The 12,085-nt window shown below is 38.5% G+C and overlaps 1 protein-coding gene across 4 annotated transcripts in view; it reads right to left on the minus strand.

The window, feature by feature from the left end:
• Positions 1-12,085, minus strand: part of ABCC4 (ATP binding cassette subfamily C member 4 (PEL blood group)) — a 220,644-nt gene that overhangs the window by 93,621 nt on the left and 114,938 nt on the right. For all 4 annotated transcript variants that reach the window (XM_082366071.1, XM_082366074.1, XM_082366073.1 and 1 more), the window contains one exon: positions 11,503-11,649. In XM_082366071.1, the coding sequence (XP_082222197.1) occupies positions 11,503-11,649 (147 nt within the window). The remainder of the gene's footprint in view (positions 1-11,502; positions 11,650-12,085) is intronic.

A 12,085-nucleotide genomic window follows, 5' to 3' on the forward strand; every position in this document is an offset into this window, starting at 1 on the left:
TCGGGAATGAAGCTAAGCCCCGATGAAAACAAAAACAAAACAAGCAAACAAACAAAAAACATGCTGTTGATTTTGCTTTGTAGGTTGTTAGTCTTGATCATTTACATATTTTTCCTTGCATCTGGGAAAATACACACAACCTTTCCCACCATTTTATCAAAATTAACATATTCCTCTGGATTTTGTAGGGGTAAAAAAAAGACAAAAAGAAAAATCGCTAAAATTTCATGATGTCACTTAGTCAAAATTCAATCAATGTCAGTTATTTCTTGGGCACTGCTTTACATGCTTTACATAAAGTAATTCTCTTAATTCTCACACGCATAAAAAAACATTGGGACTATTATTATACAATCATCCCCATTGTGCAGATAAAGTTGAGGCAGATAGAGTTTAAATGACTGAACAAAGGTCTATCTGTCGCTGGCCAAGCTGGATTCACATTCAGGCAGGTTGATTCCAAAGTCTGTTCTCTTTACCACTGGGCACTGTGGATCCCAAATTACAGTGGTCAAAACCACTATTGTAAAATAAAGGAAAACCATTCAATTTGGTGTTGGTAAAGTCAAAGATCACTTTCTTGGCTGGTTAATATTAAAACCTTAAATTTTACATCTCTTTAATAGAATCTAATAATATGAATCTTATTCTGGTGTGACAATCTAACTCAAAAGAAGTCTCTCTCATTCACAAACACACACACACACACCACCACCACCACCACCACCAGCCCACATCAATGCTGCTTAAGATAACTGTGCTTCAATCAAGAGGACCTTGATTGTGCCGGTGAAGTGACTGGCACAGCTCTTCCAAAGCTCTGTTCTAGCAGATCTGAGACATCGCAGTATCACCACCTACATCCCAACTCCATTTCCATTAATAGCTTTAAAATGTCTACTGATGACAAAGTCCTCTTATCTGATATCAAATAAAAAATGGACATAAGAATTAGGGGGAGAGGAAAGAAGAGGTATATTTTTAAAAATACTCAATGTTTATCCAAAACCTACAAGGTACTCACTGTGTTACCTAAAATTTCAAACCTTAATCTTATGTTAAAAAGTTGGCAACTTGGTCATAACAAGAACTAAGAGACGATACACCTGAAGGCCAGGTCAATTAAGCATGAAACTCTTATAGTGTCTACTTTGTGAAAGGAGATGTGAGTGGTTAGAAAATCTGATATCAAGGGTAATTAAACCTCCTTCATTCAAGTTTTAAAATTCCCTAATGTATGACTGAAATATACTCACCTGGTCTAAAGACTTGACAATTTGTTTAAAAAAACAGCAGCTTATCTGACTGTCGGCTAAACCATTGACTGCCTGGATTACACAGGTGCTGCCTTTTATTACTATGGCTATTTATGTCAACAACTATTTATTTAATCTTGAAGTCAAGGAAGAACAATTTTCTAGCAACACTGATTACTCATCACCTTGAAATACGTGTTTATTTTCCTTCTATTTACAGGATTATGTCAAGACTAACATTTAAAACTTAGCACCAATAAGAAATATTTCTGTCTACAGTATCACCCATTGGTGGAACTCATTAAGCCATATTTGACAACCTTTTCATTTCTATGCTAAGAGGAAAATATAGTGAAGATTTATATTACCATGAGATATAATTTTAAGATATTATTGCCACTTTATTCTCCAAAAAGGAAAAATAATAAATTTATAGTTCCACCAAAGGAAATAAATTTTATGAGCCCAGGCCAGTCTGACACCAACAGAAAAGATAAAAAAATTCTAAAAATAATGACTGCATGTAAGAAAGCAACCATTTCTTCTTATTCTATGTTTAAATGTGTGAAGGCAATGAAAAAAAATTAACCCATGATCTTGACTACATCTCAAAGCACTGCTACTGACCTAGATAAACAGAATTATTTATGTAAGAAAATATGTTTAAGGACAAATCTACATGCTCTGTGGTATCTGTTCAAATATCTTTGTGTAGAACAGAAGGAGGTGGAAGCTTTGTTTTTCTTACCACACCCTCCAAAGTCTCTATACATTTTCATTATATGCCTCAAGCGGCGTAAAGAATAAGATCAGTCACTGGGTCAAAAGAACACTTCTAGAAACATCCACTTGAAGTTCAGAGAGAAATCATTAACTAATTATTGACTTAAACATCCCCAAATCAGGAACTTGGGCTGAAAATCAACCAGGGCAGATACTCTGGTTTCTCCTGACGTGCTAACAACACGCTGCTCGGTGGCACCGCCTTCTCCCAGCAGCAGACCCACAGGCAGGATTCCCCATCGTGAGGAGCAGGACTGTATTTGGACTAATGTCTGGATAAAGATTCTTAAACATATAACAAGTCTAAAACAGACTTTCCAGGTGTTCAAGAGGTTGAAACATTTCCCCGTGTGATACAATCTATTAAAATGCAGATGCAAAAAAGAAATGAAAGGAAAATATTTCCAGAACAGAGAACTTGATTTCATGATAGCTTTCCATTTAACCACAGTATTTTAATAAACTTCCACTCAAAGTGTACTTTGAAGCTTGTCAGATAGACTTTCTATCTAAATGAGGGGGAAACTTTTAACGGAATAATCGTGGTTACCAAGAATGAAAAGAACACTCAACAGATCATAGTTGATTTCATGATAACATTACTTATGGAGAAAATGTCATTGCTTATGTTCTACCTGCTGTCAAAGCATTTGTAACACACTTCTAAAAAGCCCAAAGAGGACTTCCCTGGCAGTCCAGTGGTTAAGACTCCATGCTCCCAATGCAGGGGGCATGGGTTCGATCCCTGATCGGGGAACTACGATCCCACATGCTGCAACTAAGAGCCCACAGGCCTCTGAATCTGTATCTTTTCTAGATGGAATTGTAGAATATTAACACTAGATTTAAAAAAAATAAACAATCCACTGTCGGAAATTTTTTAAATTTGCAAATGCCTTGAAGACAGGACTTTTTGCTCCAATGCTTGGGACCACAACTGACAACCAGTAAATGACCAATAAATGGTCATTTTGATGAGTAAAAAAGCCCCAGTTAAAAGTGAAGTGACAGTTCTTCCGAAGCTCTGTTCTAGCGGATCAGGAACACTGCAACATCGCCACCTACATCTGAGCTCCCTGTCTAATCACAGTTTACTAATGTCTACTGACATTTTAAAATGGTTGAATTCCCCCTCTTTACTTCTTAAGGGACTGTAGTTTATAAGGTAAAACTACCAGGTATCAAATATTAAACCCTCTTAAGTGCCAAGATTCATCTTCAATGCACAACTAAACCACAGGGGAACGTATTAGGTGTTGGACAGTTTCATTTCCATGACTGACTGGCATTAGGAGAACTTGGAACCTTGCTTACTCTGGTTCTATGAGCCGCAGCTTCCAAAGAACCAATATGTGTGGTTTTTTTCTTCATGCCATCAAATACCAAAAACAAAGTCCACCATAAATAATCTATTACAAATTCTACTTTTGAAAATAAACTATAAGGAAGAATTCAATTTAATATAAACACCAAGTGTTCTTTCAAGACTGTAAACTTCCATTGTTCTTCGAGATCATGGCATGGAGAGATTCAAATGTGCTCCTGAACACCCTTTCTTCTATCCAGTCAACAAATACTTACTAAGCAACTACAGTTGCCCAATCCTGATTTGGAGGCTTTCACAGTAACACCACAGATACACTCTAGGAGGGCAGAGGGCACAAGGCTAGCACAGGAGACAGGCAGTCAATACATAATTACCTAAATTATAATTTACTTGTAATTGTGAAAAGTACTATAAAGATGAGATTAAAAACATAACTTTATGGGGACTTCCCTGGCGGTCCAGGGGCTAAGACTCCAGGCTCCCAATGCAGGGGGCCCGGGTTCGATCCCTGGTCAGGGAACTAGACCCGACGTGCCACAACTAAGAGGCCTAAGAGCCCACACGCCTCAACGAAGATCCCACACACGGCAAAGAAGATCCCACGTGCCACAACTAAGACCGTCGCGGCCAAATAAATAAATAAATATTTTAAAAATAAATTAATTAACTAAAACATAACTTTATGTGAAATAAAACATTGCTGGCTGAATGTTATTAATATTTGGATTTTTTTCCATTCTCTTCATGGCAAAATAATAATAATGTTTAAAATAAAGGGGAGGCAGGGAAGAAATGGTAACAGAAGATGAAGGCTCCAGTTAGAAAATGAAAATCAAACTTAGCCCCATGGTGTCACAGGAGAGCTTTGAAATCAAATCTTTGAGGGGAAAGACTTGGCCGTAAAGCAAAACCACATGGAATTTTCAATCCAGGAAATTGATATACTTAATGTTTATTGTTGTTGAATCCGACCTCGAAGAACTATTCCAGTTTCTCTTGAAATAGCTGTACAAAAGCAATGAACTGTGTCATAAAACTACTTTGATGTATTTTCTGTCACAAACAGCTACAAGGTTGAAGTAATAGAGTGTGTGTGTGTGTGTGTGTGTGTGTGTGTCTGGGGAGGCAGGTGTTGTTAAATAACAGTATTTGAATTATACTTACACTTGGGGCTTCCCAACCATGGGTTCCACATCCTTGGATTCAACCAACCATGGATCAAAAATATTTGAAAAAAATCCCAGAAAGTTCCAAAAAGCAAAACTTGAATTTGCTTATATAAGTAAAAGTATAAGTAATCTAGAAGGGATTTAAAGTGTATGGGAGGATGTGCACAGGTTGTATTAGGGACATTGAGCATACTCAGACTCTGGTATCCACAGGGGTCCTGCAACAAACCACCCGAGGATACCAAGGGATAACTGCGCTATAATTCATACATCCCATAAAATAATGCCAAATTACTGAGCACACTAAGACCAGAAACTGGAATACAGCAGTGAAGTCCTGGGTACCAAAGACTGCCTGACTCCAATTAAGCTGAAGGTTGAGGCAACACATATTAAAATGAAGTGGAGAACTTCTATATCCTATGATATTGGAAAATTTTTAAATGCAATCAAGTAAAATGTCATCCTTAACAATTTCCGGAGATAGTACCATTAGCACATTGAACAAGGTACAAGCTTCTCAAATCTTATCTTTTTAACATTTTATTGGAGAACCACAGTGCTTTCTCTGTTACTAAATTGTCCGTATTTCCATGTAGGATTATTAACGGAGAAAAAAAAAATGGATAAAGAGTAATCAGAACATTCTAATAGATTTAAAATGTACACCAAAATGTTGCAATATTTACCAGGTGTAGACAAGTGCTATAATAATCACCTTTATAGAGATTACTGACAAAATAACAATGGTAATCAAATATATGTAACTATTTAAACTCGTAACAAAGGCTTCTATGATACTATTAGCAGTAAATGAGCAACACCCATAAAATATGACTTAATATCACCCTGATAAGACTTTAAGTACATATAACCATTGTTATGTGAAAAACATTATTTTTAATATGTCACAACCCAACAGGATTTAATTACCACACCTACTTCAAACTATTAGCTGTTTCATTGAAACCTGAAAAAGTAATATTTATGTGGCCATTGAGAATCATTATGATTGATGAAATCTTTTGTGTTATTCCCATTATAGTCACTTGCATTTGTTATTTTTAACAAGAAAAAATGAAAGGGGAAATGTGTGTTTTAGTTTTGCAACAAAGCTTTTCAGATGATGACTAACTTCTTCCTTTGAACACAAAAAGCCTCTTTAACTAACGTACATATAAATATGTTCTCTACAATGTGCACTAAGCAAAGAAAGGGAAGAAAAACAAAGGCGGGGGGAGGCTGTAGGACTTCAGCCAGAATTAAAAGCAACCTAGGCAAGATGAGTACATGAAAGCTGTCAGGATAGTTGTTATTCTTATTCTCAATTACTTACAGCTCATCTGCTCTCAAGGAAGAAAAATCATAGTTTCTTTTAACCATATCCACAACAGATCTCACTTGAAAGGAAACATAGCAAGTGATTTGGCATGAATGGGCGTATTACCAATTTTCCAGCATCACTACTGAATATTTATGTCGGTGACGAATGATGACACTGGTGAAATATTTTAACACGAAGCTTTGCCTTGTAAATCGTCTGAATGATGCTGTGTCAAAACAACACCTACCATAAATCAGAGGTTTTAGGACCAGTATTTCTTGTTCTAACATGCTACCTGCTCAGCAGAATCACTTGTGTGAACAGGCATAGATTATTGTGTGCTAAGCAGAGCCATCTTACCTCCTAACTTATAGAGCTATAATTTAACAGGCCTATTATCGTCAAGGTAATTTTGACAGTACTGAAATATTATACTTGTTAAAAATATGCATTTAGCACTAACCTCAGTGGTCATTTGCACTGAATAAACAGACAGGTATCCCTGCAATTATTATTCTTCCCTACGGATGACTCTTTTTTCTAGCAAGGCAGTGGTCTGTTGACAACCGATTTTATAAATAGTATAGCAAGAGGGTTATTCTGATAGTACAAAAAGCTCACAGTACAAAAAGCTAACCACGTTGCTTTCAAATCACTTTTCACTTCTTCACAAGTTCATTAGCAACTTGTAGTGGAGGTTAAGGACTCCCTTTCCAGGTTAAAGAAACAGCAATAGTTCAAACCTCCACTACCCTCGTCCTTGCTCCAACCCTCAATTCCTACATGATGCACATCCTAATTCAGGGTATTTTACATGCGTGAAATCTGCAGAGCCTTATTTCCCACTGAGTCAAGTTGGAAATATTAATCCTTAGGGCAATTCTAGAGTTTTGATTACGGAAGATAAAAGAATATGTCTTCTCTTAAACTGTAGTGCTACCAGAAGAATAAAAAGAACAAAAGAAATTAGTACTTTTTCTCTTTTGATAATGCGTTAGCTCTAACTTAACTTGATCTGTAAAGAAAAACTAAGGATATACATTTGTCCCTTTCTTTTTACACTGAATGCATAAATAAGTGAACTAACACGTGTGCGCACACTGCAGAAAAATCAGTCGCGTGAAATGAACATACTGGCCACAATCCAATTAACTTCGCTTTTCCCTACGAGAAGAAACACAACATCTAGCGACGCCGGTGGCACAGTTTCTTAGAGCCAAATTAACAAACTGACAGAAAATAAACAATTATTTATCTGGAATCCATTACACTCAAAGCACTCAGCCAAGTGTTTTGTCACAAGGATTAGTCATGAAAAAGCAGGACAACTATCTTCTCATCTTGTCTCCAAAACAAAGGGTAAAATTCTAGACACTTGATAAGAATAAAATATTTCTGCTGACTCTGATGGCATGGATGAAAATGGAAGAAACTGTGTGGTCATATTTCTTACAAAACTCATGTTTGACTCAGGTCCTACAACTGACCATATTCTACCCTTCAGGAATTAAAATATATCCAGTCAAGATGTCAGCAGCGGGGCTTCCCTGGTTTGTGCAGTGGTTAAGAATCCGCCTGCCAATGCAGGCGACGCGGGTTCGATCCCTGGTCCGGGAAGATCCTATCTCACCTACCGTGGAGTAGCTAAGCCCGTGCACCACAACTACTGAGCCTGCGCTCTAGAGCCCGCGAGCCACAACTACTGAGCCCGCGTGCCACAACTACTGAAGCCGGCATACTTGGAGCCCATGTTCCGCAACAGGAGAAGCCACCGCAACGAGAAGCTTGCGCACCGCGTCTAAGAATAGCCCCTGCTCGCCGCAACTAAAGAAAGTCAGCGCGCAGCAGCCAAAAAAACAAAAGGCAGCAGCGGTCTATTCCAGTTACTAGGGTAGAACATATAATAAACTAAGAAATCTCTGGCAGTCCAGTGGTTAAGACTCCGTGCTTCCACTACTAGGAGGGCAGGTTCGATCCCTGGTAGGGGAACTAAGATCCTGCATGCCATGCTGCGCGGCCAAAAAAAAAAAAAACCAAACTTGTTATTAAAAAAAAAAAAAAAGAAATCTAAATACCTTGTTTGAAATGCTAGATATTTCAGGACAACAAGAGTTTACTGTTTCAAACATAATAAACCACAACAATGTTTTTAAAATTCTGTATCAATACTACAAAATACAAAGATTCAAGACATAAAAATGGAATTTCCAAGAAATCTTTAATACAGAAAAACCAGATTTTGCAATAAGGTGCCCCTTACATTATATCCCTGAAATAATGTAGATCATGCTGCCCTCTTGTGCCAGATGTAGAAAATAAAACAATTTCTGCCTGTTCAACGGAAACACAATTTGGATTCAAAATAGAAATGATCTCTAAATTTCTAACTGATTTACTCTTGACCTAAGATTTGCGTTACCTGTGTATGAAGATCTGATACAAGTGAAATGCAGCTTCGGTGATAAAAGACAAAGATTGGCTAGGAAGAGGTGGACGCAGCAAACAGCACAGGGACACAGCCCACATCTGCAAAGGCACTATTCAAATCCAGTTGCAATCAAATCGTGTAAGAAATGTCAGGGCCCCTGAAAATGTGTGGCTCTTTAATAAACACACACAGTACCATTACTAAAATACACCAAAGGAAGAAAGCACAGCAGAGAGATCGGTGAGGTAATGGGAAGGTAAGAAGAACAGAGAAAAAAGAAACATTGCTTTTGCCATTCTAAGGAACAGATTATGAAAGACCAGTAGGCAATAAGGTATCAAATTATATAAACAAACTAAGTAAACTTCATGCACCCAATACAAGGATTCAAAATGGAGAGTAACAGCCACTGGAGCTTAGAGGGATGGAACCCTCTTTAAAATCGGCTTCCTGGAATGTTAAATTGCAGGCAGAGAAACTACGCTATTCAGAACTGCACACTTGCCAGGCTGACTCTGCCCTCCTTCTTAAAATACAAGTAAGTGAACTTGGGACTTTGGTAGGACAACCTGTGTTTCAGGAACTTCCCCTGGAGGCCTGGTTCTTAGCGTAAGTGCAGAGTACCCCAGTATCTAACAAAGTTCATGAGGATCTGAGATGAAGCATGAGAAGGGAGACAGGACATCTGGAGCACTCCCACCAATGGATGAACGTACAAAAGGCATAGTGACAATCCAGTTTAGGGTCACTGAGAATCTACTGGCACAAGTGGGCACTGGAGACAAGTATAAAGAAGGGAACTCTGGCAAACCGCCTGCAAATCCCAGCCAGACTGGGGATGGGGCAGATCCGATGGGCCTCTGCCTGGAGTTTCCAGCTTCCATCAGTCGCCATGCCAACTCTACACACCGGCCAAAGTCCTTCCTCTCCCTCCCTTTTCTAACTCTGGGAGGCTGTCAGGATCCTGAACTCACAGGAAACTTACTCACCCCTGGGGTCTCCCGGAGAGTGTGCTCTGACAATGGAAGGATATGCTTCCTGATCTCTCCATGCTACCTGGAGAACATACTCTGGAACTCAGGGGCCACAACTTTATGCTGGGAACTTGGATGCGTTAAACGCAGATATTTAATGCAACTTAAAAGTCAAGCATGTCCATCTCTCTACTGTAGAGGGGAATTTTAAAAAATATTATATAATTATTAGGTTACACACAATCGATAATGTCAACTAAGAGGCATAATTCTTACCCATGTTAAGAATTTGTATTTTTTCCAACTGTAAAAAGTACAAAATTTTTATCCAAACAGAAAATTAAACTCGATCACTTAAAATTTTTAATTAAAAAAAAAAGTTTTCATCTACCACTAAAAGAGTAAATAAATAATTCTTGGCCCCTAAACCTTTTGGGCAAACGAGGCCTATGTTTGTAGTACTTATTTGGGCTTCTATTTTCTTGAAGGAATGAAGTCCTGCTAATACATACAGGAGGGGGAGGCAAGATAAACACGAGCGTGCCAGCTGCTCTAAGATTAGCGACCTCGAAGATTTACACGTGGTCCCAAATCCTTGAATAACAAATCCACCAGCGTCTGGCGAAGCCTACAGGTCTTGACCATGAAGAGCCTGGGTAACTGTGGTCACGAGCACTCAGAGGCTGTGATAACAGACACCCAGTCCCACTTAATGCTCCCAACTTTATGGCTGTAGTTTTCACATTGACTGACAAATTGAAGCAACTTCACAACAGCCATAATAGCACATACTCCTCCAATCACTTTTGCATCATGATGACATAAAAAGACGAGATCCGTGGGGGCCTCTGCAGTTTACCGTCCTGTGCTCTGCACAGGGCCTGGACTAAACAACATGTGCTGAATAAATCTGCACAAGATGCTGCCCTGCACAGTCTTACTGAATCCTCACAACAGTCTTGTGAAACAGGAAGGGCAGCAGTGATTCCCGTTTCACAGGAGAGGAAGTTCCCAGATACCACGCAGTCACGGTCACGAAGGTTCATTAGGCACTGACCGTATGCTAAGCACTGTCAATGCATTAACCTAATTAATTCTAACAGTATCAATATATTAATGAGTGTGTGAATAGCACCCCCATTTTACAGATAAAACTGAGACACAGAGAAATTAAACAACCAACACATAAATATTAATATAACTTTAACGGACTATTACTATTAGTAACTAGCACCAGAAATGAACCCAGGCAGCTGGTTCCAGAGTCCATACTTTTAGATCAAGGCAGACAACATCCTGTGCCTTGAGATTCACCTGCCCAGCCAGAAGTATGTATCGCTTTGGCCTTGGTCACATGGCTAGTTGATGGCCAGGCCAAGGCTACTCCTGTCCTCCCTCCAGCCCACATCCCTGCCTGGAAAGGTACTGTCAATCATTGCCTGCAAAAACAAAGCCACCCTGGGCCTCACCACAAGTCGAACCAACTGAACCGAGTGGGCATGTATGCTGATGAACTAACTCTTCATAGGAACCCAGTTCAGGAGCAAGACAGGTCAAAGGCCTGAGGGTGGAGGAAGCAACCACTGATAAACCTCCAGGGACACTCATATCCAGAAACTTACTACTGAAGATCCACCTGCTGTGTACCACAAGCCTCTTACATGTCACCAAAAGTCCAATGTAAGCTATACAGTTAATTTTATTGAAAAGGATGTTTACATTTCACTAATGTTGGGTTTTAATTAATTTTTCATTACCATTCTAGGTAAACCACATAGTCACGGCACATGCCAGAGCTCTGTGATTCCAGAAGTGGATGGGAAATGAAAGAAAGAAACACACAGCCTGTCGTGTAGAGATTCATTATAAGAAGGTTCTAGCAGACAACTTACCTTAACAGAATATAACACAGCCAATATTTTAGCAACTAGCCAAAAATATTTAAATATATTTGCATCAAATGTAGGGTGTTTCATTTGCCACACAACAAATCGGTTCCTAAATCATTCTGCAAAGTGAGCATACACTTATCTTTCCACACACACATAAATTGGAATAAAAGCTTATATGCCTCTATATTCAGATATCCTCTCGTAGGCGAAAAATATCAGCAAAGTTTTTTGTAGAAAATGGATTAACATGCACAGTGATTTTCTTCCAAGCACCTCAAATATCAAACGTAATCAGGCATTAAGTACAATAACAAGACATATTTACTGAGAACCTTGGTGTCTGACTTACCTATTGGGTTTCTATCAAAGAACAATACTGGAGCTCTCAAAATGGACTCGAACATTTGGTTGTGCAAAGTTTGTGAAGAACTAACAAGGACGTAGAAAACCAACAGAGATCTGGCGATGCCAAAAAGGACGGCAGATACAGTTAACCCTGAAATAAAGAAACCACTCAGCACAAGATCTCTGCCTTTTCTTCAAGGATGCTAAACCATGCCACGCAGCTTATAAAGATATTATGTAAATACTTTATTCCATTAAGCATCTAGAGTCTAAAAGAGTTTAATGCATTCATAAGATACACTTAAAAAGAAGAATATAAAAATCACTGTATTCCTCTCATTGAATAGAAACCTCATGGGGGAAAAACATCAAGTGTTAAAATAAAATTTCATTCTAGGATTTCCTAATTCAATTATACATTCTACTAAAAACTCAGAAGAAAGATAATTTTAAAAAGTAGTTGATGGTCCCTTCTTCGCATTTGAAATCTTACTAATTACAACATGTCTCAATCTAATATTGTGATATGCTTTGGTAACAGCATGTGAATTAACAGGTAACAGGAGAAATGATTTACTACCATTTCC

This window comes from Balaenoptera borealis (assembly GCF_965194805.1).
Source record: "Balaenoptera borealis genome assembly, chromosome: 18".
Lineage (NCBI taxonomy): Eukaryota > Metazoa > Chordata > Mammalia > Artiodactyla > Balaenopteridae > Balaenoptera > Balaenoptera borealis.